The sequence below is a fragment of the Triticum aestivum genome, chromosome 6A, assembly GCF_018294505.1.
Source record: "Triticum aestivum cultivar Chinese Spring chromosome 6A, IWGSC CS RefSeq v2.1, whole genome shotgun sequence".
In the NCBI taxonomy this organism is placed as follows: Eukaryota; Viridiplantae; Streptophyta; class Magnoliopsida; order Poales; family Poaceae; genus Triticum; species Triticum aestivum.
The window spans coordinates 225196374-225221460 of NC_057809.1; the positions used below are offsets into that span (position 1 = coordinate 225196374).

At 42.8% G+C, this 25087-nt stretch overlaps 1 protein-coding gene and 1 long non-coding RNA gene across 49 annotated transcripts; one reads left to right on the top strand and one right to left on the bottom strand.

Annotated features, from left to right (window-relative positions):
* The first annotated feature begins 376 nt into the window (after nt 1–376).
* LOC123127329 (uncharacterized) lies at nt 377–21533 on the top strand. 48 transcript variants are annotated; one of them, XR_006462314.1, is made up of 11 exons: nt 385–986; nt 1073–1134; nt 5727–16191; nt 16280–16404; nt 16503–16607; nt 16866–17976; nt 18079–18191; nt 18418–18560; nt 18930–19063; nt 20451–20482; nt 21102–21533. XR_006462314.1 is itself a non-coding variant. In XM_044546979.1 (3 exons), exons 1-3 carry the CDS (start codon nt 722–724, stop codon nt 1393–1395), a joined length of 348 nt encoding a protein of 115 aa, XP_044402914.1. In that variant the 5' UTR covers nt 464–721; the 3' UTR covers nt 1396–1778. The 48 variants fall into 48 exon arrangements, 1 of the variants encoding a protein (XP_044402914.1); XR_006462309.1 differs by lacking the exon at nt 20451–20482 and adding an exon at nt 19962–20077 and having other exon boundaries at nt 386–986; nt 18492–18560; XR_006462305.1 differs by lacking the exon at nt 18930–19063 and adding an exon at nt 19962–20077 and having other exon boundaries at nt 386–986; nt 18492–18560.
* On the bottom strand, nt 2541–3961 carry LOC123127331 (uncharacterized). Its single transcript, XR_006462318.1, has 3 exons — nt 3742–3961; nt 3089–3296; nt 2541–2727 (listed from the first exon to the last, which is right to left on the bottom strand). It is a non-coding gene; the product is annotated as an uncharacterized lncRNA (long non-coding RNA).
* Nucleotides 21534–25087: the final 3554 nt, after the last annotated feature.

Genomic DNA, 25087 nt, shown 5'->3' on the forward strand with positions numbered 1-25087 from the left:
ACTACCCAGCTTATGTTGCTCCCATCGTGATCACTGAATTAACACATGAGTTGGAAGTCAGCAAAACTTTAAGCACACTAACTTGTCATAGATGTTTCAGAAAACTAAATCTGCACATGATGCTGAATGGAAAAAATTATTGGAGTTGGTAGAATTGCACCCGCCGTTATCATCCACACGACCTTGCATATTCCAGCCAACATAGAATATATTGTCAATATTATGCAAGAAAAACACAACTGAATGATTAACTGAGAATAAAGTACACGTACAACATATTCTATCCGAATTGTAAACTACTTCTATTAGTATCTAGAGAATTTCTTGCATTTATCCATCTTGTTAGTACTACGTATTTTGGACATTGGTGCTGTCATGCCAAGAACTCCATAAATGTAACAACATATTGGTTGACAAAGGTGTATCTTCATAACACCATACTCTGCCAGCCCATATCAGTAGTAGCATTATAATCTCAGCCTTGAGATTCTATTTCTGAAGATATAGAATGTCATAGCTACACAAATAATTTCAGCACCAATTGTGTTTTACCTTCAGTTCTACTACTATCTAGAAAAACAAAACAAAAACAAAGAGAAAAAATAAATTAGGAGCAGCAAGTCACCAACACCACCTGTCCACCAACCGACCCCCTTGTGCGCACCACCTGTCCACCCCCTGCTGCGCACTGCCTCCTCTGCTTTCGCTGTTGTGTTGCCTCATGCCTGGTTGCGCTAAGCTAAACATCACACCGCGAAAGACCACCACCACCTTCCGCCGGCCGCCGGCCACCTCCGGCCTGCCTACGCGAGCTCCTCCCGACAGTGACAACCCCCTCACCTGGACGCGGGAACACTGCCGTGGAGGAGGAGGAGATGGAGTTCCCGTACGATTGTGGCGCCACTGCCGTCGTCGCGGATGTGGCATCCGCGCTCGCGAGCACCGGCGGTATCCAGGCGTCCTCTCCCTCTGTCGTCGCCTCCGAGGTGAGAGAAACCACAAAGGGTCCCGCCGACGGTGGAAGAGCGGATCGAATCGAGCTGATGCGCTGCTGTTATGGTTGCGCTTGCAGAGAGGTACCGGAGCGGCGAGCTGAAGAGGGCTCTTTCCGAGGCTGAAGCCTACGCCTTCAAGGTATAAAATCCTTGTCGATTCGGTTCAGTAGTTGCTCAACTCGGATGCCTGAATTTGTTCCAGTTTTGTCGATTTCTTTCTTGGGACAGAATTTAGAGTATGATGTTCTGTAGCTGTGATTTGTCCATCGATGTTGATAGCTAGTACAATTGATTGAATACATCTCCCGCCTCGCCTCCTCTGACACATACGATTCTCGGCATCTCACTCATGTTCTCGTGGTGCCGCGGGCCAACATAGGTGGAGCTGCTCATGGGGTGAGCAGACCGGCCTTGCTCCTGAATTTTGGCCGTGTTTGGGCTGGCCGGCGAAGATGGCAAATTCCGGCGCTTTGGGTGCCTCAGCTTCGGTTCCTTTGCTTCCCTTGCTGTTCTCGTGGCCGTGTGTTTCCTTGGCTTCTTCTGCATGTGTTGAGCTTTCCTGAATCCCTGACGAGTTATTGTTTTTTTTCTAGAATACTCAGTTCCTGGGTGGACCCTTAGTAAGCAGATAAGTGGACTTGGGCACTTGACTCGTTTCATAATAGGAAAAATAGTTATTAAATTCTTATATTCAGGGTGACTGGCATTGTTGGTAGTGTCTTTTTATTTAAAGAAAACGATCAATTCAGATCATTCATAATATTAATAGAGTGTTGGCTCCCATCCTTCAAATCCTAAATTTGTTTCTTTTGGTTATGTTGATTATTTGTTCCTTCTTTGGCTCTGCATAAGGAAATGTGGTGAAAATAAGGGTTAACATAAGATAGTACTAAGGGGGGATTGACTATCACCACCAGGTTGCAGCAAAATGTACCGCACATCATGACAGAGAAAGGAAATCCAGATTTAGCATATGCATTCATATAAGATAAGTCAGTAGTAATCCAGATTTAGCATATGCATTCATATAAGATAAGTCAGTAGTAATCCACATTTAGCATATGCATGATAACGATGAAGAAGAAACATTCAACTGTTATAGGAGCGAGACATAGTGGTGCTCAATATCGGCATGAGACTATAAGGCAAAATCAATTTCAATGCGTTCATAAGACCACTCGACATGAAGTTCGAAATCGATAGCGCAACCACTCAACAGGAAGTGCGGCTTGCTGCACCCAACTTGACCCTATCATATCCAGCCCACCAAAACAATAATACAGATGGGTAAAACACTATTAATAACGACTATAACAGCCACAATGAGTTTGCCATTGCATGTATATACTTACACCATAACGAGCTTTACATTGCAATATATACACTTACACATTGGCTGATAACACGTTTTAGGGTGGACAGGTAAGGCGAGACTCGATACAACTTATCAACCACTATCATTATCACTTATCGTCTCAAAAGTGGTATGCTGAGCAATAAAAATGAACAACTCCTGTTACAAAAAGACAGTAACTCTTTAGTAGGGTAAAGGGCAAGCTTTGCTAAAGTCACTTCGTCTGGGTCAATCGCAAGGATCCTATGCTCATAGCAAATAAAACAGCATGTGACAATGATATTGTGGAGTTGTTTCATGGGGAGCAAGTCCTTGATGCTTCTTCATGCAGTTTGTCAAGTATTTCAGGATGCTGCAGTTCCAATTCCTTATTTCAAACTGCAAAACAGAACCACAATGAAAAAATGATTAGCAAATTGTTTCGAGAATATCGAACAAAAATACCCACTTTCACTTTAATTAGCCTATCTTTGATATCTTGTTTTTTGTTTACCTATGATTTCTTTTGCAAGTCAGTCATATAAGAACAAAGATAAATCACATATGACATATACGACAAAATATTATAGAAATGTACAAATAATAACTGATTGAAAGAGAAAACTACTTAAAACGCTTAATTAGACTGAGCGCATACATAACTGGAAGGGAAATGAATTTGCCTTAGACAATGAAATTTCATTATAAGATGAAACACAAAATAACTATCTGGCTAACGATAATTGTTTCGCTCATTTACCTGTTAAAATATCCCTAGTTGGACTGTCTTGGATCTTCCTGGGTGCTGCCATTGCGGAAAAGTGCAACATGGACGGCCAGAAAACCACAGTTGCACCCACACGTCGGTTGTAGTTCCTATAACGTGCGTCCTTTGCATCAGACAAACAAATCTTGCTAAGAATCGCACTGAACATAGCCCTTGGTCTGACCGTGATAGCAGTCATCTCCTTCAAAATGCAAATGAAGTTAACAAAATGCAAAGGCACATCCACATGCTTGTAGTTGTAGGAGTAATTCAAAGAGGAAGCAGTGCATGTTTTAATCAAATTGCAGTGGCAGTGGTATAAAAATGTATTGCTTACACAAACCAGTTATAAGATGGGCAAAGATATATATGTATTCCCTCCGTTCACAAATAGATATTTCAGTATGGGCTATGTATGAACTGAAACGAGTGAACAAACCAGAATACATAGTCCATATTGGTTTGTTATCCATTCGTAGTCCAACAACTTACATTAGTTGTCAGACAACCCATCTTCCATCAAATAATACAACAACAAATATTTAAAAAACACCGTTTTCTAGCTAGCACCAATCAGTGCATCTAATAGAATAGAGGGAGGGGCAGAAATTTGTGCATGATTTTAAAAGGCACCAAAGAAACCGCACCATGTGGTGGATGATTCGGTGAGGAACTTGAACCGGAAGAATCCAAGGAAGCTAGCATCATGGGTTTGATCGGTGGCTGGTGAAGGAGGGGGTTGATGCAGTGCGAGGCAGAAATGGCGGTGGTGGCACAAGAGGCCATGGACGACATATTCAACGTTGCGGCCTGGTCCAAGGCGTCACGGCCAAGCCCATGACATACAAAACCTTCTACTTGGTCATCAAAAACCAATACTACTGCTTTAAGACATCAGCGCCCTACAAAATATACAGAGGGGGTAAAATGAATGGGATATGTACTGCAAAATAATAACTGAATGATTATCGGCGCAAGAAAAGAAATCAATTTCCTTTGGATGTTCACTTTATTCATATGACACGTATGGGTTTAATCAGCAGTACGCAGAAACTTGTGTGAATTAAAATACCAACTTCACTATGGGAAGTATAGTTTCTCCGTATGTCATTGTGTCAAGATAAAGGATGTTATTTCACACCCACTTAGAATTATAAGTTCCAGTGAACTTCGCATGCAACAATAGAAAATAAGAAGTCCTTTCATCTTTACCTTTGACAGAACAGGCAAGTGGTTGAGCCTAGCCCTTGCATGATGTGAAACTGTCGATTGTACTCCCTCCGTTCCATATTAGTTGTCGCTCAAACGGATGTATCTAGCACTGAAATACGTCTAGATACATCCGTTTCAGCGACAACTAATATGGAACGGAGGGAGTAGAACTGAAGCGCTATTAAAAGTAATTACATCTGGAAACAAGAAGTAGAATTGGCAAGATACTAAGAAGCACAACACAAACTGATCTGCGGTATAATCGTTACAAAGTGAGAAGCAAAAATGACATTATTGGAACAAAAAGAGATGCAATAATCTTAATGAAATAACCACATAGTAAACCGAATGCGATGTTCTACAGGCTTCAGCCGTCTTGTATTTCGTTTGTTCCATGAAAGAATCAAATCATTAAATTGTTATAAAAGTCAAATGAAAGTAAAGCACCAAGTCAGCTACGAACATATGTGTTTTAAAAGTATATATATCAGAGAAAATTTCATCCTTTATTATCTAGCTAGCTATATTTCTAACAAAATGACAAAGACCAATATACCAGGTGAAAAAGGAAGCACAATTTTCAGTGAGTCATTGATCAAAGTTTTATATGCATGCTTTACTTTTTTTCTGTAAAGAAATAGGAACATGGTGTCTCTAATATACCCTTCATTTTAGTTATATCGAATGCAAAACAATACAACTGCCTGTAAAAGAAAAAAGGATCTTCCAAGACAAATAATCAGAAATAACAGAAAACTAAGATACGTGACCTGCTTACATGTTGCGGTAATTACCTATTGCATTGATGGTGTGAGGTCGAGGCCCCTGGATCAGAGTCCTCTGGACACCTGATTTCTCAGAATCATTCTTGTCACTATTCAATAGTATGAACCTGGCATAAATAGTCTATGAGATACATAACATAGAAGTGACTTTGTGAGTTGGCAGGTAACATGAACCTGGCATAAATGATCACTACTTGTTTATTCTTGCATATCAGACCGAGGTAAAGTAATAATATGGTTTTCACTAATTATTTATTCCTGAATATCAGACTATAATACTTGGTATGGAACCATTAACCATTCATGCAACGAATACATTAGTTGCAAAATCAAACATTTGCCTTTCTAACATGGTGTCCAGATTACCTATACTACAATCAAAAGTATGATATACTATGATAGATATGCATACAACTCAATGTCTTATCACAATTATACATAAAATTAACCAATGAAATGAGGCTAGGACCTAGTGGCTGTAGCAAGGGATTCAATCGAACAGGCGTTGGGGCTAAACACTGGTCATTGGGGTTGGTGAATGGAACAGGCAGGTGATTCCATCCATTAAAAAGGCTACTCCAACCTTCTTAATCACGACAACATATAAAGGCAGGAGGCTCACCTTGTTGTTGTAGGTTGGCGATGAGGCAGTAGCTGCAAGATCAGAGGAGGCCGTTAGTTGAGGAGAGGAGGAGGCCGAAGCGAGCTCGTTTCGGTCGGTGGCAACGGGATTTATCTGGAAGGCAGCTCCTAGGCGCCTTCCACGGCGTATCAAAGGCTGCTCACCTCAGGCCATCCGGGCCATCCTAGGAAGAGCAAAACTGCACTGGCATTAGTATTCGTACCTTTGCTTGTTCAGAAATTTGGATCAAAATATAATTGCACCTGTCGCAACAATATAACATGAATACACATGTGCATTTGTGTCTCATATATTTGTTTAGAGCATAACTTGTCATGGACACGCGCGCGCGCACACACACACATTGGAAATAATGGCATATATTTGGCCGTCAGCAACCCCAGTTTTTCTGGTAGTGGTGGCACTGAAAATCAAGGAAAGTAGCGCTACTAACAGAGGCACTAAAAATCTCTTGGGTGTGGTGGAGGTTGTGCCTCTCCTGCTGAGCACCAATTGGCATAATAAGGTTCATGATGTTTTGAACAGTAATACAGGTAGATTTTGCATAATATGACAGGGCACCATATCTCACAATTAGAATACATTATAATATTGAAAACAGAAAATGAGGTGACCAATTAGACTACTCCCATTTAGGTGACCACATTCTATAGTTTAAATTCAAAAGTTAGGCTTCTCCCTAAAGCATACACTCAAATAGGGGGACTTTAAAAAGAATCTGGATGAAACATATACAAAACCGCACAGTTTTTTTTTCTGAAACACATAAAGGTTATGTAGAATATCAAGTGATCTAACCTCGATTTATTTTACTGCAAATAACTAAAAAATAACCATTATACTATGCAACATAAACGACATTTCTTCAGACACCTAAAAATCAGAATCCACGACAACAGGAACATTAGAAGCAATAACATTTAACCTCTATTCGGGTGTGAAGTTCAATAGATAGATAGAAGCACCTTAAGTGATAGAAAACAATCAGACACTAACAAATGGATTCAATTGCATATGTAAGGTGATCAGGTGCAGCCTAAAACAATACTCTTGAGATGTAAGCAGGTGACATTTTTCTATGCAAATAAAAATAATCAAATAAGCTAACGATGAATTACACGAAATAGGAATGGATCTTAAAAATAGAACTAAAAAGGACGACTGGTTTAAAGAAGAGAATGAAGGCGGACCTCAGTCCCTGTAATGCCCATCGCAATTCCAATATCACCAAATTTCAGAGCCGGTGCATCATTCACTCCATCACCAGTCACTGCAACAACTTCACCATCTTCTTTGAGCAGACTAACAATTTCCTGCTTATGTTTTGGCTCTGCCCTTGAGAAGAGAAGGCCACATGTTTGCCTCAACAGCTTCTTCTTATCAGGAAGAGCCATAAATTCCTTCCCTGCAAAGCTCTTTGAGCTAATGTTTTCACTGGGACCAAAAACCCCAACCTCGCAGCATATCGCCTCTGCTGTTTCTTTGTTATCACCATAACACGTATACCAGCAGCCCTGCAATCTTCAATTGCTTTGTGGACTTCTTCTCGTGGAGGATCCTGTGGTAGTATAGTAATAATTATGTTAAAGATACATGCAGTTGTCAAATTAGGACCGCATATTTATTTACCAAATTACCATGGAGTGAGAAGGTCTCACCCTTAGACCAACAAAACCACAGAATATCAGATATACTCTCTATGGAAGAGTAGTATGCAGGATCAAGTAGATATTTGTGATCGGGGTGCTCTTCACGATCATATGTTGCAAATTCTGCCAGATCTTCCTTGTATGCAAAGCTCAAACAGCGCAATGCACGCACTGCCAGACATCTCACGAAGTGTTGACAATACGAGTGCCTTGGCACCCTCATCCAAGAGCACGACGGATCCATCGAGCAACTGAATATACACACTTCTCTCTAGCAAATTTTCTACTGCTCCCTGCAAGAGTACACTTTTACCAGAAATATTCGTAGGAAAGAAAATGACATGACCAGGAACATTGGAAGCAGTAATATGACATGAATACATGGCACTTGCTACTCAAAGAAACAAATAAGAAACTCAATGCCACATTGTAGCTGAATCTATAACTAACTGACTAAAGGAAATTAACATTTGATTAAAAGGTAAATGTAAACTAATGCAAGTTTATACCTTGTAAAGATTAAGAACGTCTGTTGTCAACTTGGTGGCATCAAACCATGCTCGTCGATTGATCACCTGAGTGATTTCAGTACGTACAGGTGGGCACACCATGTGCTTTTTCCTCAGAGGAGTATGCAGGAGTATACGAGCAAATGCAGGAATCACTTCTCTCGATAAGCTTACGCCTATAAGAACAACTCCCTTCACTTCGACCTGGGAACACGCAGGGGAAAATTTAATCTAATATGATCATTACAACGACGACAAACTTCCATCCAAAAATTATGGTGGGTTCTGGAGGCCATGATCCACCCACAACAGAATCCCCGACCTTTCATGCCTCAAAATCGAACAGAATATTATGCACATAATTATCCAAATTGCTACTAAAAGCTACCAGCCAACAGCAAGAAGAACAAAAAGAATTTCTTAGTCTTCTATATATAAGTGTTTAAACAGAACTTCTACCTGGCTTTTCAAGGGAAAAAGGTAAAAGAAAGGATGTAAGCTAGGAGTACAAAAAAAAATAGAAGAACCATCTCAATAGCAGAAATTTTTCTACCATCAGAATTCTCACTACCATCAAGATCAAAAGCTCAGCTGACAAACTGATTTAACTAATGCTAAATAAATTGATGATTTTCTAAAAAAATCTCCAAGTAAACAACACACCTCTTGCAACTGTAGTTGTCGACTTGAATGGAATACTCGCAGCAGTCGACATGCCCGTTATATTCCCGCTATGACCATTCACCCACCAACCTGCTGCAAGCCCACGACTGCACGGTGCTACTCATTTGTTTGGGAGATTGTAGACGGATCTGCGAGTCAACCTGTGCTCCAAGTGCATGTCTGCAGCTCCATGTTGTTCCGTTATGTTGACAGCATGTTCTTAGCTCAAGAGACGGAGACATTATCAAGGGTGAGTGAATCATCATTTAATTATCTATACGCCATGATAACATAAAAAGGACATCACATTGCTGGAGGCATGAAACCAAGTGCCAGATTATACAGGTTCATATACACTTTTATGGTTTCATTCATATATCATATGGTGTGTCGACAAATGGCACTACTGCATGAGATGCATTAATTTTGAATATGCAAGTCTAGGACAGTATGCTCCAGTAATAATATATGTCACTATGAGCTAATTTCCAGCATATTCAGTTAGCAGTTGGATGAGTGCTATTTTTTATCATATCAGACTCCTATCAACATGTCATGCATAGTCCCTGTTCCTATTACGATGTGATTCTTCAGATGGACACTAAAATGATGAATTTTCTACCTGCGCACAATTGTAACCTGCCTTTATATTAGTATATATTCAAGGATGGAACATGCCTTCAAATGCATGCAAGCTTTACGTAATAGTTACTTAATAGTTACGAAATTAATTATGGAGCAAGTTTACTTAATAGTTACGAAATTAATTATTCTCGGTCAGGTGGTTCTGGTATACTTAAGAAAACACTTGTAGACTTCAAGTACAGATAAATACTCAAGCTACATGGAACTATAGTCAACAACATAGTTCTATAATAACAAGTGATTCCAATTAAACACAAGTGCTCAAAACCATGGAACTGGAGCTTTATAAAATCATGCTACTAATTATCTTAGACACCAATTGAACTCATATGCGGACTATGGTCAACTGTGGGTTTATACACTCGTCAGAAATATTGGCCACTAAAAACAGAACAGCATTAATACAGTCAACACATACCTCAAGTACTGAAGGACTGAGGCACTGATCATCTGTTTGACTCGTTTTCACTTCTGCATATGCTATTTTTATAAAGTGATCGAGCAGGGGTGCGGCATCGTCGAGCAGGGCCGGCGGCGACAGCCAGACCACCTTGATCACCACGGTCCGGAAGCCAAGAGCATGAGCAGACCAAAATCAGAATGGATTAACCAGGAAACCCTAGACAAATCCCTAAAAAACAACAAAGCCCTTGATGAGCACATACACATCACAAAGGGAAAGACAAACAAGGGAGCAAATAATCACCTCAGCCATCTTAGAAGCCCACTCGGTGTGCTCCCTCTCCGGCCGACCCGCAAGATAGCCCCCACGCAACACCACCGTCCCAACCGTGAAACAGCCAGAGAAGCAAGGAAGATGGTAAGAAATAAGAGAAATAAAAGGTAGTGGCTCCAATACAAACATTAACCAGCCTAAAGACACTGTTATTAGAAACATGACACCGTGGTTTCTGCTGGTTTATCAATAAATTAAAACAAGCCATTGAACCGACAACTTGCTTACTCTTAACCAGATGAAATCAAGGACCAACAACAAACAATAAAAGTCAAGAACAACTTATATGCAATAAAGGTATGAGAGAGAAGAAATATTCACATAAGATGGCTATAAACACTGGAGCATAAATAAGCAACACCTTTAAATACAAAAAAAAAGGGTTCAGGGTTTAATGCATAGTGGGCTCAGATTTGCCTTTCCTCGATCATATAATCTACCCCCGCCATCTCTTGTCACCATATTAATCTGTTTATACAGTGGAGCTGCCCTGGTTATCACTCAACAAGAATGACCATCCAAGGACAGAACAATAAGTATCACATGAACAAAAAGGATTCTAGAGACAAAGGGGAGGACCCAACTTGATACCCACAGGTGCCTTGATTGCTCAAAGGCACACTTATTTCAGCCACAACGAATCATCATCGCCCTAGCAAGGATGGCTTCCGACCGGTGGGGCACGTGCAAATAAAAAGGGTTCAGGGTTCAATGCATATGGGCTCAGATTTGCCTTTCCTCGATCATATAATCTACCCCCATCATCTCTTATCACAAGATCAATATGTTTATACATTGGAGCTGCCCTGGTTATCACTCAATAAGAATGACCATCCAAAGGACAGAACAATAAGTATCACAGGATCAAAAAGGATTCTAGAGACAAGAGGGAGGACCGAACTTGATACCCACGGCTAATCATCATTGCCCTAGCAAGAATGGCTTCCGACCGATGGGGCACGTGATTCAAACGCGGTGGCACGAGATATCTCATTTTGGGAGTAACTATTCATTCCAGCAGTAACTTCTTTTTATCCGACGGACGAGGTCGTTACGGGGGTCGATCCGACGGCCCAAGATCCATCAAGCAACCAGATCCGATGGCCAGGAATCCCAAATCGCTGAGGAGCGGCCTGAGGAGCTTCTATTCTTATTTCTGGATGGACTTATTTCTGGATTTCTGGATGGATCACCGGATCAATATGTTCTTACGAGGGTTTAACTGCCCTGGTTATCACTCATTAGAAATGACCATCCAAGGACAGAGCCACTAAAATAAGAACGTGATCAAAACAGCTCAAAGAAACGAGGGAGGATCCAAATTAATACCCACAAGTGCCTCGACTGCTTGAGAGCATGCCTATATCAGCCATAACTGATCATGATAGCCCTGGCCATGTCCCATATAGTGGCTGAAGCAGAGCAGGGGAAGATGGAGCTCACGGAGGGAGGTTGTAGCCGAGGCAGTACTCAGAGGGCACCGGGGTTGCGCCTGAACGCCATCCAACCAGTGAGGAACCACGTCGGAGTTGCGCCTTGCACCATCCCGCCGACGAGCACAAATGCCATGGGCACCGAAGTGGCCAAGGAGGTGAGGAGGTGATGTATAGCACATCTAGGAGCACCATCAGAGACGACCGGGGCAACGAGCAGGCAGGGAGAGAGGCGAGGCGGCAGGGAGAGGAAAGGGCACGACGCGAGTGCAGGCCTGCAGGGAGCGGGACATCAATTATTTTTTCTTTCGGATTATATAGGAAGTATCAAACATATCATATAAGTGCAATCATCTTTGATAATATAAGAGAGCATACAAATCACAGAGCTTGTTTAAGATATTTTGTCACATCAAGTAGTTTAGATAAGAAAAGCCTAACCCAGAATTACAAATAATTGGAGCGAGTGATAGATTTATTATTCTGATAATTTGGTAGTAACTATACATAAATAATTAATTCGCCAACAGTAAAAAGTATGCAATGCATTATTTACACAAAACAATATTTTTTGTATAGGGTCAGAAAGATATTCCAGCATTCAAATCAGCAATGCACCATCTATCTATTCGAGGCAGGTTTTAGCATCACACAACATACCATAGCTAAGAATGGAACTAAAAAGTTGCAGTGGAATTTTGAGCACCACAAACAAAATCACCCAAATTTCCTGACCCAAACAACTATATCATGTATCCAGTAATTTGTTGTTTACTCTCATACAATTAAGAGAATGCTCACTACTTGTAGGTATACATGCGAGACATAGACATGTGTACTCCAAATTATATATACCTCCAAAAGGAAATTAAGAGAAATCCCACCTCAAGTTTCTGGTTGATTGGACAGCTGAGAATCCTGATTGCTAGCCATTCACCTTACTGTATATTCCAAAGCTGCAAAGAAAGGACAACAGTGAATAGACCAACCAAACATGCAGCTTCGTATGAAGTATATGTATGAATAGAAAACGAAACTTGACTGGATGTTACAAGGAAAGTTTTTCCCAACAGATTACTAAAGAGCCGATAAAAGCTCTGGATTTGGATAATCAAGCACAATGCTCAGATTTTTTTTTAAATAAGTATTAACTGTTTTCCACGATCCTATTATAACCAAGTTTAAGCTCGGACCTTTAACATAACTGTATTTTTACTATTCTACTATCATTATCAACCATTGCACATCATCATAAATCACCGATCCTATTGTTACTAAATAGTACACCACTGAATTTGCTGAACAATACAAAAAGTATTACTGAAGTGTCAGCACCAGGAGGGAGGATGAAGGAAGTAAATTAACAGACCATCCAAGCTTACAAAGAACGTAAAAATTATGAGAACGCGCCTTAAAAAATTCACCAACCGAGATTGGCATAAAACCAAAAACGAAATTCTTGTAAGCTAGCTTCCTGAACATACTACTTATTTTAGCTTTCTAGAAAGTTGTGTCTATATACATCTTGGTGAAGAAAATCTTGTGGCTAGAATTCCTACTAATACCCGGATAATCAAATACTGGCGGTTGACTATAAAGAAGCAATATTCATATCTACTATCTAATATATTTATCAAACTAATTATCATGCTGCTCAATGGACCAAATAAGTTTGAACCAACCACTGTAGATTACAGAAACCTAGGATCTCCGAAACCATTTGATTAGGCATACTAATAAAATCATTTGTTTCCACTACACACGAAAGTACTTCTCATTATAAAAGACAGGACATACGTCCACTATTGTTTATCTCGGGATCAAATTACAAATATGAATTGTACTGCAACATACAGTTCACTGCAATTGTAGATGGAGAATCTCCTACAACTCACTTATGAAATGAGAAATCAAATGTTTTTAGAAGTTCTACTACCGAGAACAAACAATTATCAAGATTGCATCAAACATAACTAAAAAAATAGAGGGGAGGGGGAGGTAAAATAAGCTACCTGAACACCAAGAAATCTGCACTGCCTGTTGAAAGGCGAGTCAGCAATCGACACCATGATATGTACTTGCAAAACAAATAAGAAAGCACACAAACAAATTAGTGTCAATCGGGTGAAGAGAAAGGAAAGAGAAAATAAAGATGGAAGAAGAAACAGAAACCGGAATTTCTAGGGTCCGAGAGCCGGCTGCGCGCCCTCCGTGTGGTCAAACAAAACAATGACTAATTTACCTTATTACTTTTCAGAAAAGTTGTACCATACTGAAGTACCGAGGTAGCAGGAAAGTGTCGTTAGTATCATGATATGCGGCAGATACATATATGCAAGCACACATCAAGTATAGCTGATGTTGAGTAGATGAGGTGCTCGCAACCCAACCCAAAACTGCAATAACCAAGCCCTACATAACTTACAATTTACATGACACATGACATCTCCTTGCACTCATATAATGATTCAAATCCTGCTGATTGGCTAATAGCGATGCAAAAGCTATTAACAACAGGAAGGACAAAAGAAGTAGACTTCACTATATACATAGTTAGGTACCTTGTTATCCACAATGTGAATATTGAGAATCTCAATTCCAGACTGATGCACATTCATCCTGGTTGCATTAGACTAAACTGACCTTGCAACTTGCATTAGTAACAATAGAAGGCAAGATCGAACACTATGTCAATGCAATCTCGATAAGCAAAGTTAGCTAGTACAAAGAATTTTATAATTTTTTCCAAAGGTAAGTCTTCATAAATAATGGCTTAGTGCAAGATCTGGACAGACATTATACTTATAGGTAGGAAGGGATAGTTGTAAGATAATATCACTATGCCAACCAGACCCAAAAATCATCGGAAATAATCCATAATATAGAGCTAATAACATTTATCTACTGTAAATTACCATATCAATTGAAAAAGATTATTTGCATATGATCTCTAATTTAGACATCAATAATAAAAGTCACATGGCATTTTCTTTTAAACTGAACTAAACCTCCAAAATCATGTCACCAAATAAATCTGGCATTAACCAAACCATTTAAGATCAGCTTTTGTGTGAATATTGAGATAAAGATGATCTGCCTTGTGGACCACTATGCAAACAGAAAAACAACTGAATAAATTGCTTCATGTTTTTGCATCTTCCAATCTTAAAGCCCTGGAGCAAGCTGGCCACATTTTGTCAATCTTCCAAACTTGAAGCATACTAAACAGAAGCAACAATGGTACTTACAAATTGAAGGATTCAGGAAGCATCTCCCCCTCTACCAGGAACATGTTGGCAATTTTGATATTTCACTTGAGCAAGTAGTCATGGATATGTACGTCAAGCCTGCACGACCCACCACAAGAAATTAAAGATAACATAATTCATCCCAAGAACGCATCCAAACATTGAACACCTTGTGGTGGTGTACCTCTGTGGAGAAGTAGATCTGGGCAGGCTCGTCACTGGTGACTAACATCCCCATGCCCTTCTCCTCCATCCCAACACAGCATGTTCGTCTCCTGCAGTTCCATGATGATGGGAGGAGCAGTGGTGAGAGAGTGAGAGAGAGGGGGGGGGAACCTGCAGCCGATCCTCTCCTGAGGATGAAGGAGAAGGAGGGGCGACGGGGGAGCACCTGCAGCGGACGTAGAAGGAGGAGTGACGGGGGGAGCGCCGCATCGAGTGCCTACTGCTGGCGCTCCTCGGCCGCGCGCACAGTCTGGCCTCCAACATGGCCTTGGCGGCGCCGTCCGCCGCGCCCCCGAGGCCGTGCACATCGAGCTTGCAGAAGACGGGACGACGGGGCGTCGACCTCATCGCCCGCAGCCTCAATCTTCTTCTAGGGTAGCGTGTGGTCGAAGGGGATCCTGGCAGCGGAGGAACTGGAGGCGCGACGCTCGGGCTCCTAGCGGCGAGCAGCAGGCTACGGACTGCTCGCTGGGGAGCTCCTGGTCGGGCTGCACAGCGGCCATCGTGGGCCCCTCCTGCCGGCGGCGGAGGCGGCGCGCCACCGTAGGGAAGGAAGAGGCCGACCCCCTGGGCCACGCCGCCCGCGCCATGTCCCCTATGCCGCCGCCGTTGCCTCGCCTTGCCATTCCTCCTTCCCTCCAGCGGGAGCGGCGCCAGATCAGAGGGGGTGGGAGAAGGAGGACGTGAGGGCAAGAGGTCGGGCGGCGGCGGGGAAGGAGGCAGTAGTGGCGGCGCTAGGGGTGGGAGAAAGAGGAAGGGAGGCGGCTGCGTGGGAGTGAGGGAGGCGGCTGCAGGAGGCTTGGAAGCGAGCGAGGGAGGAGGAGCCGGCTAGGTTTCACCAAGGGCGTGGCCCCCCTTTTATACCCCTAGAAAGTGAAATGACGAAAATACCCTCGAGGGGCACTGGAATTACGTGCGGTGGCAGGCCGGGAGTGAAACGAGCGCTCAGTTTTTATCCAACGGTCGAGGGCGTTCGGGAGGGGGATCGGACGGCCGGAAACGCATCAAGAAGCCGATCCGACGGCCAGGAGGCTCAAATCGCTGAGGAGCCTCCGGCATCCCTCCGGTTCATATCTCTTGATTAGGCAATGACTGGTGGGCTCGTCTCGTGCGCTCATTGACTGGGTGTGCCTTTCCGATGTCCCTTGCCATTCTCCAATCCCCTTCGTCCGCGCCCCGTGCTCGACCTCGAGAACAAGCAAAAAGGTCAAACCCTAGCCGCTCGTCCCGAGCCCCGCACCCCCTCTCCCACGCCGCCGCCCCTCTCCCCGCTCGCCTTGACGGCCTCCTCTCCTCCCCGTGCCGCCGCCCCCCTCCCTTCTCCCTGGAGCAGAGATGCCTCAGTAGGGGTAGAACACCGGGGCTCTCCTTGACCTCTCCTCTCCTTCCTTCTCTCTCACATCCTTCCCCTAATTTCTTTGCTTTCTCGATCCGCAGCAGCAGCGTCTCCATGGACGTCAGTAGCAGCAGCGCCTCCATGGACGCGGCGGCGTGACGGCTCGCCGGGGTGGATCCCCTCCTCCGGCCCCATCCTGCACCTCTCCGGCTGCCCAGTTGCAACGGTGAGCTCTCCCTTTCCCCGCCTCCTCTCCTCTCCTCTCTCACATCAGATCGGATCGGACCCCTGATTTCTTTTTCTGTTCGATTCGGTCCGGAGCAGCAGCAGCAGCAGGCGACCTGCAGCAGCTCCTTCCTACCTTCCATGGACGAGCTCGACGGAGACGTTGTCCAGCCCGACCACGGCCACGACTACCTCTCGCACAAGGTCCCTTCCCGCTACTCCACCTTCTTCCATGGATGAAGATGCTACATACACTGCTGCTGCTGTTTGTCAAATGAATGAACGAACCTTCCTTCCTTACTTAATTTGACAAATAAATCAACCTTCCTCTAGATCAAGCAGATAATGAATGAATGAATTTGCAACTTCGCTGCTAAAATGAATGGCCAACTTCTCTGAGGTTTATTTTGGTCAATGAATTTTTATACAAATGAATCAGACTGATATTTGTTTTCTTATTAGTCACGCCTGTCGGGGTGACTATTGCTTTGCTGCAGCAGAGTTTGCAACGGATGCTTGCTTCCTGAGGTGAGTGACCACCTATGCATCGTGACGGCGGTGGATGATGGCATCACCTACAAAACCCCAATGTTGAGCTCTCTCTCTGCTCGCTCTGAGCCGTGCCCGTCAAGACAAGGTTATCTCATGCTAGGGTTGTTCACTTGCCATGTACTACTACAAGAATTGTCGCTGTCCTCTGTTTATTTTCCCCTTGCTGTACATGTTATTATGGTTTATTAAGTGCTCGATTGATGATCTGCTATTCATGTGATCACTACTTCAGTTAGTGTTCTAAATGCTTAACTAACTGCGCCTCAAACGGCAGCTGCTCTTCTCCGCCTTGGACCAGAACCCTGGCAGCTGGATAAGAGCAGAGGAGCGAGCAGAGCAGATGGTTCAGCCGGCCTCCTCTCTCTCCCTCCCCTTGCTTTCACTCGCTTTTGGCACCCTCACTGCCATTGGCTGCATACCCAAGTTCATCTCTCCCTTTCTTTGCCCCTGTGTCTCTTATTTATTTGATTTGATCTGAGAATGGAATCACTAGCGATATGTATTTTCGATTTAGGTCTTCAGAAAGAGTATGGGATGTCTGAGCAAGCTTTTTATCCATGCATTTTTTCCTATTGCAATATTTAGTTGATTTCGCAATAGAAGATTTGGACATATTCCTTGTAGATCTAGGCCTGTAATCCACGTGTTTGTTACTCTGCAACATTCAGATCAAGAAGTATTTATATCAACTTTTTCCCAAATTACACACAATTTTCAAGTTCTTTCATTTTCTTTAAGGAGCTCCTTCAGTTTGTATGCTTGAATATCTGAGGTAGTTCTGCATTCTGACATGTTCTCCTGCATCTCTCTTTATGTTCTACAGATAATTGATGAAAAAACTTTGATAAAGAAATACCGGCGTCGTCTCATTGTCTTCATCGACATGAGCATCTCTGTCAGACCACGCGTCCATGCCTTCTCATCTACCTTGCTGGAGTGGCCGCCTCCTCGCTGATGTATTGCGCTGCATCGACCTTCCTCTGCTGCCGCTGCCCGGGTCCCTCCGCTCGCTCCTGCCGAGGTCGCATGTTTGTCGAGGCATCAAGACACCTTGGTTTTCTTTTCTTTTTCCCTATTTCCGTTCTTACACTTGTTTCTTCTTTGTGGACCTCCCTGTCCTCAGAAATTGCAGGCTGAGGTGAGCACCATGAGGATGAGGAGGTCAGTGGCTGATATAGAGAGCTCCTCGAACGGGGAAGTAGCAGTTTTGGAGAAACTCGAAGATGTCATGTTCAGGTATGTTCACCGGAAGAGGGGTTACTATTTTGGCATGTCCAGTTAGTTCATGTAACCTTTGCATCTTCCTCTGGCTGGCATGTCCAGATTGCATACATGGTATTGATGTGTTGGTAAAGTCCTTTTAGATGAAAATAAAGTGCCTTTTTCTTTCTATATAGTTAACCTATGAATATTTATATTAACGAATGTAAGAGTTTTCTGAATTTTATTTTCTCATTTGCAGTTTTGATGGGAATCACTACAAATAGTTATGTTCATGAATGTAAGTGTTTTATGAATTTTACCTCCCATTTACAGTTTTGATGGGAATCGCTACAACAACAATTAGAAGAGACTGCATTTCAGGTTCAGAACCAATTTCTAGGGGTATGTACAAGTTGTTTTTATTCCATCTTGGTTTTAAATTGGTTTTAGATTGGTGAATTAGCATAGCATAATGAATGTTGAGCTTCATTTCATCTACATTTGGTTCTGAACATGTGTGCATTTAAGAAACCTTGTATTCTTCCCTATTTTTAAGATCCTACAAAGAGACTAAAAAAATGGTGATAGGCATGTCCAGAATGTCGAAAGCTTCATTTTGGTCCATTAGATAGTTTATAGGTTTGTCACTGGAGGTTGGCTGTCACATAGGGTTCCTGCTTGTAAAAATTATATACAGCTATGAATGCTCCATAGTTCTTCATGCAACACAGCTAATTGCTGAATCTGCAATGCATGCTTATTTTTTTGCAGAAGCTTAGTGGATGAATTAGCATTGTGTAAAGTCTGTCTAAGCTCCTGTCTCTCTTCTTTCTATAAACTGGATGGCCAGGATAGATTTCTTAATAACATTTTGGGATTGTTTGAGCACTGGACAATGTTAACAGGTTTACCATTTCTCATTTCTTAATACCATTTTGGGATTGTTTGAGCACTATACCAATGTTTTGCTTTCTGCTAAAGTCAAAGATATTGTATCCTTGAGCGTTTTTCAATTATTGCCAATACATGCCAAATTCTGCATATTCCTTAAGGTGACACTGATTTTGGTTTTACTTCCCATCTGCATCCTCTTATATCGTAGGCGAGAAATTTATTAAAATATTGTATTGGTTCCAAAATAATATTTTCGGTGAAATAGGGTGATAATTTCAGTATCACTCAATATGTATCATTGTCTGTAGAAAATATAAAGGTACATGCACTCATCTGTTTTATCTGCATGACCTAATTGTAATAGATGACCAGCGATTTAAGATTTGAGCCATTGTGGCTACTTTTTATGATTTTCAAATGGGTTACATGCGGATTGTCGTTTTATTTATGAGCACCTTCGTCTTGCTATCGCCACAATGGGAAATTGATCACGGTGGCAATATGCCCTTCTATGCTGTCTGATTGACTCTTTTTATTAGCATGGAGAATACCCTTTAGTTCACTAAGATTAGTTTCTATTCACATTATTCTTATATAAAAAAGATTATTGTGCTAAAAAATTGCATGACATTTTGGCAAAACATTGTTTAGTAAAAAGTTATGTAGAGGTGAATTTTAGAGGTGAAATGTTGTGGATGTTCTGACTGGGATATGCTTGGATTAACTTTAGCGTGACACCTTATTCAATATCTGTGTATTGGGTTCTACTAATTGTCAGCGCCTTAATTTTCTTTCCTCCCAATGCCATGTGATATTTACTGGACTTTAAATCACGTGCTTGCAAGTCGTTGTTGTGTCGTCTCTCTCTCTCTCTCTAACCACTCCCCCTCCCATCATCTTGGCTTGCAGGTCGCCGCCGTGTCTCTAGCCAGTCCATGACATGGCTTGAAATCTAGCTAGGTTGTTGCCAAGTTAACTTAGGATTGGTAACCTACAATGTATTAGTGTAGCAAGCACATGGGAAGGTGGGATTACATTTTATACTCTTGAAACTATGTAGAATTTTGCATGTACATTTTTCACTAAAGCAAAATAGAGATCCCCTAACTAACAGATCTATGTTGGCTATGATCGCACCTTTTTACATTGTCATATTTGTAGATATACTGTATGATGGAGTATCAACTAGCTGCCTTTGGTCGCACTTAGTATAAAAGTCTCATATATTGTCGTGTATGTACGTTCTGCATCATACAACAACATACCATTAGTGTTTATTATACTGTCATGCCTCTACTTCTCTGTTGTATACATAGTTGCTTGTATATCTACTTGGATTGTTTGCTGAACAATTTCTCTAATGTACATCTCTGAAATTACTAATATATGGATTTTCAGATCCAAGAAAGAGATAGGACCAAGGAAATTAGGTCTCTACCTCTATCACTCACATTTTATTTTCCTAATATGTGGATTTTCAAAAGATGATGTGTGCCGCTCCCTCTGGTTTTAGTTTCAGGATGCTTCTCTCCATGGGCATCTCTATTTAGTATGTAGAGTTCAACTAAACCATAAAAACGTGGAGGTTTATTTTATCTATGTTTGCACCCATGCAAATCTTGAATTGTTTACTTTGATGGTTTGTCGACTGTTAGAATATACTCCCTCCGTTCCTAAATATTTGTCTTTTTAGAGATTTCAAATGGATTACCACATACGGATGTATATAGACATATTTTAGAGTGTAGATTCACTCATTTTGCTTCGTATGTAGTCACTTGTTGAAATCTCTAGAAAGACAAATATTTAGGAACGGAAGGAGTAGTATGTTGTGTTCAACATGCTCACAAAATTGAATAGAAGCCCTTCTGATGTCGAATTCAGAGTAAATCTATGTACTAACTGGTATTACAGGGTAAAACAACATTTGTGTTCTGGATTCAGTTTTGGTTCTTTTTGTAAAAGTAGTCAGTTAGTGATCTTAATGAAACATTGCATTTTTTTTCATAAAAATGGCAAATAAATTTATATCACTATCTATTTTACCAGGTAAAAACACCAGCATGTTGTTTGTGGTGCATGCACGGTTGTAGCGAAGATGTGCATGCATTGCTGACCATGGAGCATTGCAAGGCTTCAGTATATGTACCGCAACTCAGAGACTGGACACAGTGCCACTTGCTACAACCACCATGCAAGTGGTCGATGCTTTAGTGTTGAACTATTGATTAGTCCCTCTTTTTTCTATAATCTATGTGATGATGTCCCTTTCCATGAAAACTTGTTATGTGGATTCAATAGAAATGATGTTTTAGACATGTTTGATAGTTACGAAACAAATGCCATAGACGATAGCTATTACTATTCTGGAGACGTTTCGAACTATGAAAAATAGCAAATGAACAATAGGCTATTATAGAGATGTTTTACTGGACTATTGTTTATTTGCTATTCAATGGTGTCTCCACAATTTTGAAGGTACATATTTTTTTAAACAAGAATTTTTTTTTGCTCAAACACAAAGTCATTGAAAATGCAAATGTTTTCAATGGGAACATGATTTCAAATGGGTCTCTCTGAGCATGGTAGCAAGTATTTTGTGCTATCAGATTAAAATATGTATATACATCTCATTATAGACAACAATCTATCATATTTCCTATTAAAAGGGATTAAACTATGCATATTTTTTTCATCGCGCACATGGATTTAGCGTGCCTCTGCGCCATTTGGCGCAACGGGTCCACTAGTATAAATAAATAATGAGTTTATGTACCTTAAAGTGGTGGTTTGTTTTCTTATATTAACGAAGCTCATGAGATTTTCTGTTGAGTTTTGGTGTTGTGAAGTTTTTGAAGTTTTTGGGTAAAGATTTAATGGATTTTGGAATAAGGCGTGGCAAAAGTCTAAGTGTCGGTGTCAAAACCGGCGGATCTCGGGTAGGGGGTCTTGAACTGTGCGTTACCCAGATTCGGGCCCTCTTGATGGAGGTAAAACCCTACTCTTGCTTGATTAATATTGATGTTATGGGTAGTACAAGAGTAGATCTACCACGAGATCAAAGAGGTTAAACCCTAGAAGCTAGCCTATGGTATGATTGTTCTTTGTCTTATGGATTAAAACCCTTCGGTTTATATAGACACTGGAGAGGGTTAGGGTTATACAGAGTCGGTTACAATGGGAGGAGATCTACATATCCGTATTGCCAAGCTTGCCTTCCACGCCAAGGAAAGTCCTATCCGGACACAGATGAAGTCTTCAATCGTGTATCTTAATAGTCTGAGAGTCTGGCCAAAGGTTATAGTTCGGCTATCCGGACACCCCCTAATCCAGGACTCCCTCAGTAGGCCCTGAAGCAGCCTTCAATGATGACGAGTCAGGTGCGTAGATTATTTTCGGCATTGCAAAGCGGGTTCCTCCTCCGAATACTTCATAGAAGATTTTTAACACAAGGATAGTGTCCGGCTCTGCAAAATAAGTTCCACATACTGTCGTAGAGAGAATAATATTTACACAAATCTAATCTGCTGACGTATTCCGTAGCGTGTCATCACGCCACAGCCAAGCCTTTATTTGAACCGTTTTTACTGTCCCACCTCAGCGTGTTTTGCGAGGAGGTTTCCTTGGCACGTCTTGTCGAAGTAGAGATCGTGTCTCCTTATCCCGGGATTCTCATCAATACGGGCGTGGATAACCCAACCGCGCCATTAATTACGACGCTTGGGAGATAAGCGAGTTTTACCAGGCTGGTGGCGACGCATAGTTTCGTCCGCCCATATAATTATGCAATCCGCCCAAAGCTCGGCTTGACGTGTCGTTGAGCGGCTCCCTGGATTCGTCAAATGTGAATAGTTTTTCACTTCCGACCGCTACCTCCCCCCGCCCTACGGACGACGCCGAGGTGTTGTCCCAAAAGGTTCCAAGCCAGGAGGAGCGCAAAGGGGAAAAAAACCCCAAGGGCTCCAAGTCCGTCCCTGGGCCGGACACCGCACCCGGCAGGCGGCCCCCTAGTAAGAAGGGCAAGCCTACGACGCCGGTGACCTCCGTCCAACCGGAGGCACCGGATAATTTGCTGGAGGTGCTTAACGGCGCCTCCATCGACGAGGAGCATCACACTATTATGAGTGCGGTGATCGAGAAGGTTCAGTCCACCAAAAGCGGGCTGACTGAAGCCTGTGCCAGCCTGCTAACAGGCTTTAATGTATGTGAAAAATATGTGAAAATATTACCGCATAGACAGTAGCCCCTGATGCTCTGTTTGGCGTTCGGAAAGAAAAGTCGAATAGAGGATCTAACAACATTCGCAGGAGTCTAACATAATTAAGTCAATATGAGTATGCAGGCTTCGCTGCTGGCCTCTGCCGCACTGACTGCGGAGGTGGATGCACTGAAGCAGAGCCTCGAGCGGTCCGAGCAAGAGCTCGGCCTTGCTAAAAAGGAGCTCGAGAAAAAAAGAAGGTAAGTAATACCTTGTGGAGTGTATTTAAAAAGATGCAGTTGCAAAAAATGACAGGATCGCTATTGGTGTTCTAGGGGCCACGACTGAGGTGGCGATTCTTAAGCAAGCGCTTTCCGAGGCCGAAAAGAAGGAGGCCACGGAGCGCACCGAGCGGGAGAAACATGAGGCGCGGGTTGGCGAGGTGCAGCAAGAGCTCCAGGCTCTCATAAAAAACATGAGAGTTTGGAGCTTGACTGAAAGACGCGAGAGTCCGAGCTCGCGGCGGCCCTTGAAAGCGCCAAGTCTACCAAGACCGAAGCCCAGAAAGCCCTCCAGGAAGTTGAGGCGATGAAGAAGATAGCGGTGGGTAAGGCATTCTTTATGCAAAGCAAGCACGTGAAAGTGAATTACTTGTTACTTACCCGAATCTGGAGCTCTCCAGGAGCATTCGCAGATTTGCCCCGTAGCGTGTCAGATGCCGCCACCTTCTACCGGGCCAAGGAGGGCAGCTCGACGGAGAAGGTGTTCTGGTTTCAGTATGCTGAGGCCGGACACTCGGTGCCCTTGAGCGACCAGCTGAAGCAACTGGTCGAGCTCCATAAGGTGGCCGAACAGGCCATGAAGGGCCCTATAGTTCGGCTGTGGCCTGGAGAGGCCCTGCCTGGGAGCTACTTCGGGCTGGTGAGGCGGCTGGTGGATGCCTGTCCGTGGCTTGAAGTCGTCAAGCGCTCCATTTGCATCGAAGGTGCCCGTAGGGCGCTTGCCCATGCTAAAGTGCATTGGGGCAAGATGGATGTGGAGAAGCTTGTGAAGGACGGGCCACCGCAGGGCAAGGAGCATCGCCACCCCGAGATGTATTATGAGGGCGTCCTGAAGGGCGCCCGCCTTGTGGCGGACGAATGTTCCAAAGATGTAATATTTGAGTGAACTTGTTCGTTTTATCCTGTGCGTTGAAAACTTGTTCATATGCGCTATGCAACGCTTGTTTTAATTTAAAATATTACGTTCTATGCGGCCGTTTATCGAGTCTGAAAGATGGCGAGTCGTCGGCTTCTGCCCCCATGCCACGAGTGCTGGGGTGTTCGGGATAAACCTGAGCACTCTTTTTCCCATTCTTGAGTCCTTCGACGGAGGTGCTCAGCACAACGAACAAGGCAATCGTACTATAATGCGTTATCACTCTCACTTAGCCAGAGAATTCTATAATTTTAAATTTCGGCGAAGCCCCTAGTGTTCGGAAGACCGAGTTCGGGGCGCTATACACGCCTAGGCCGGACAAAGCCGACTCCTCGCTCTAAGCGGCATAAGTCTTTAGGGACTCGAAATCTCCCGAACAGCGACCAGCTCTCGCCCTATCATGACAGTCAGTTTTAGCTTTCTCTACTGAGGTGCTTAGCCCAGCTCAACCGGGGCACAATCGCAGTAGTTCTCCCAGCGCTACCTTAGTCGATATAGCGGAACGTAAGGTACCAAAACATGGAAGCCGGGTAGGGCTGGAAAAAAAGCTCGAAGCTCATGAGCTAAACGAGTAGCTCGTGACTCGGCTCGAATCGACTCGAACTCAAGAATAACGAGTCGAGCCGAGCTTTAGTTTAAG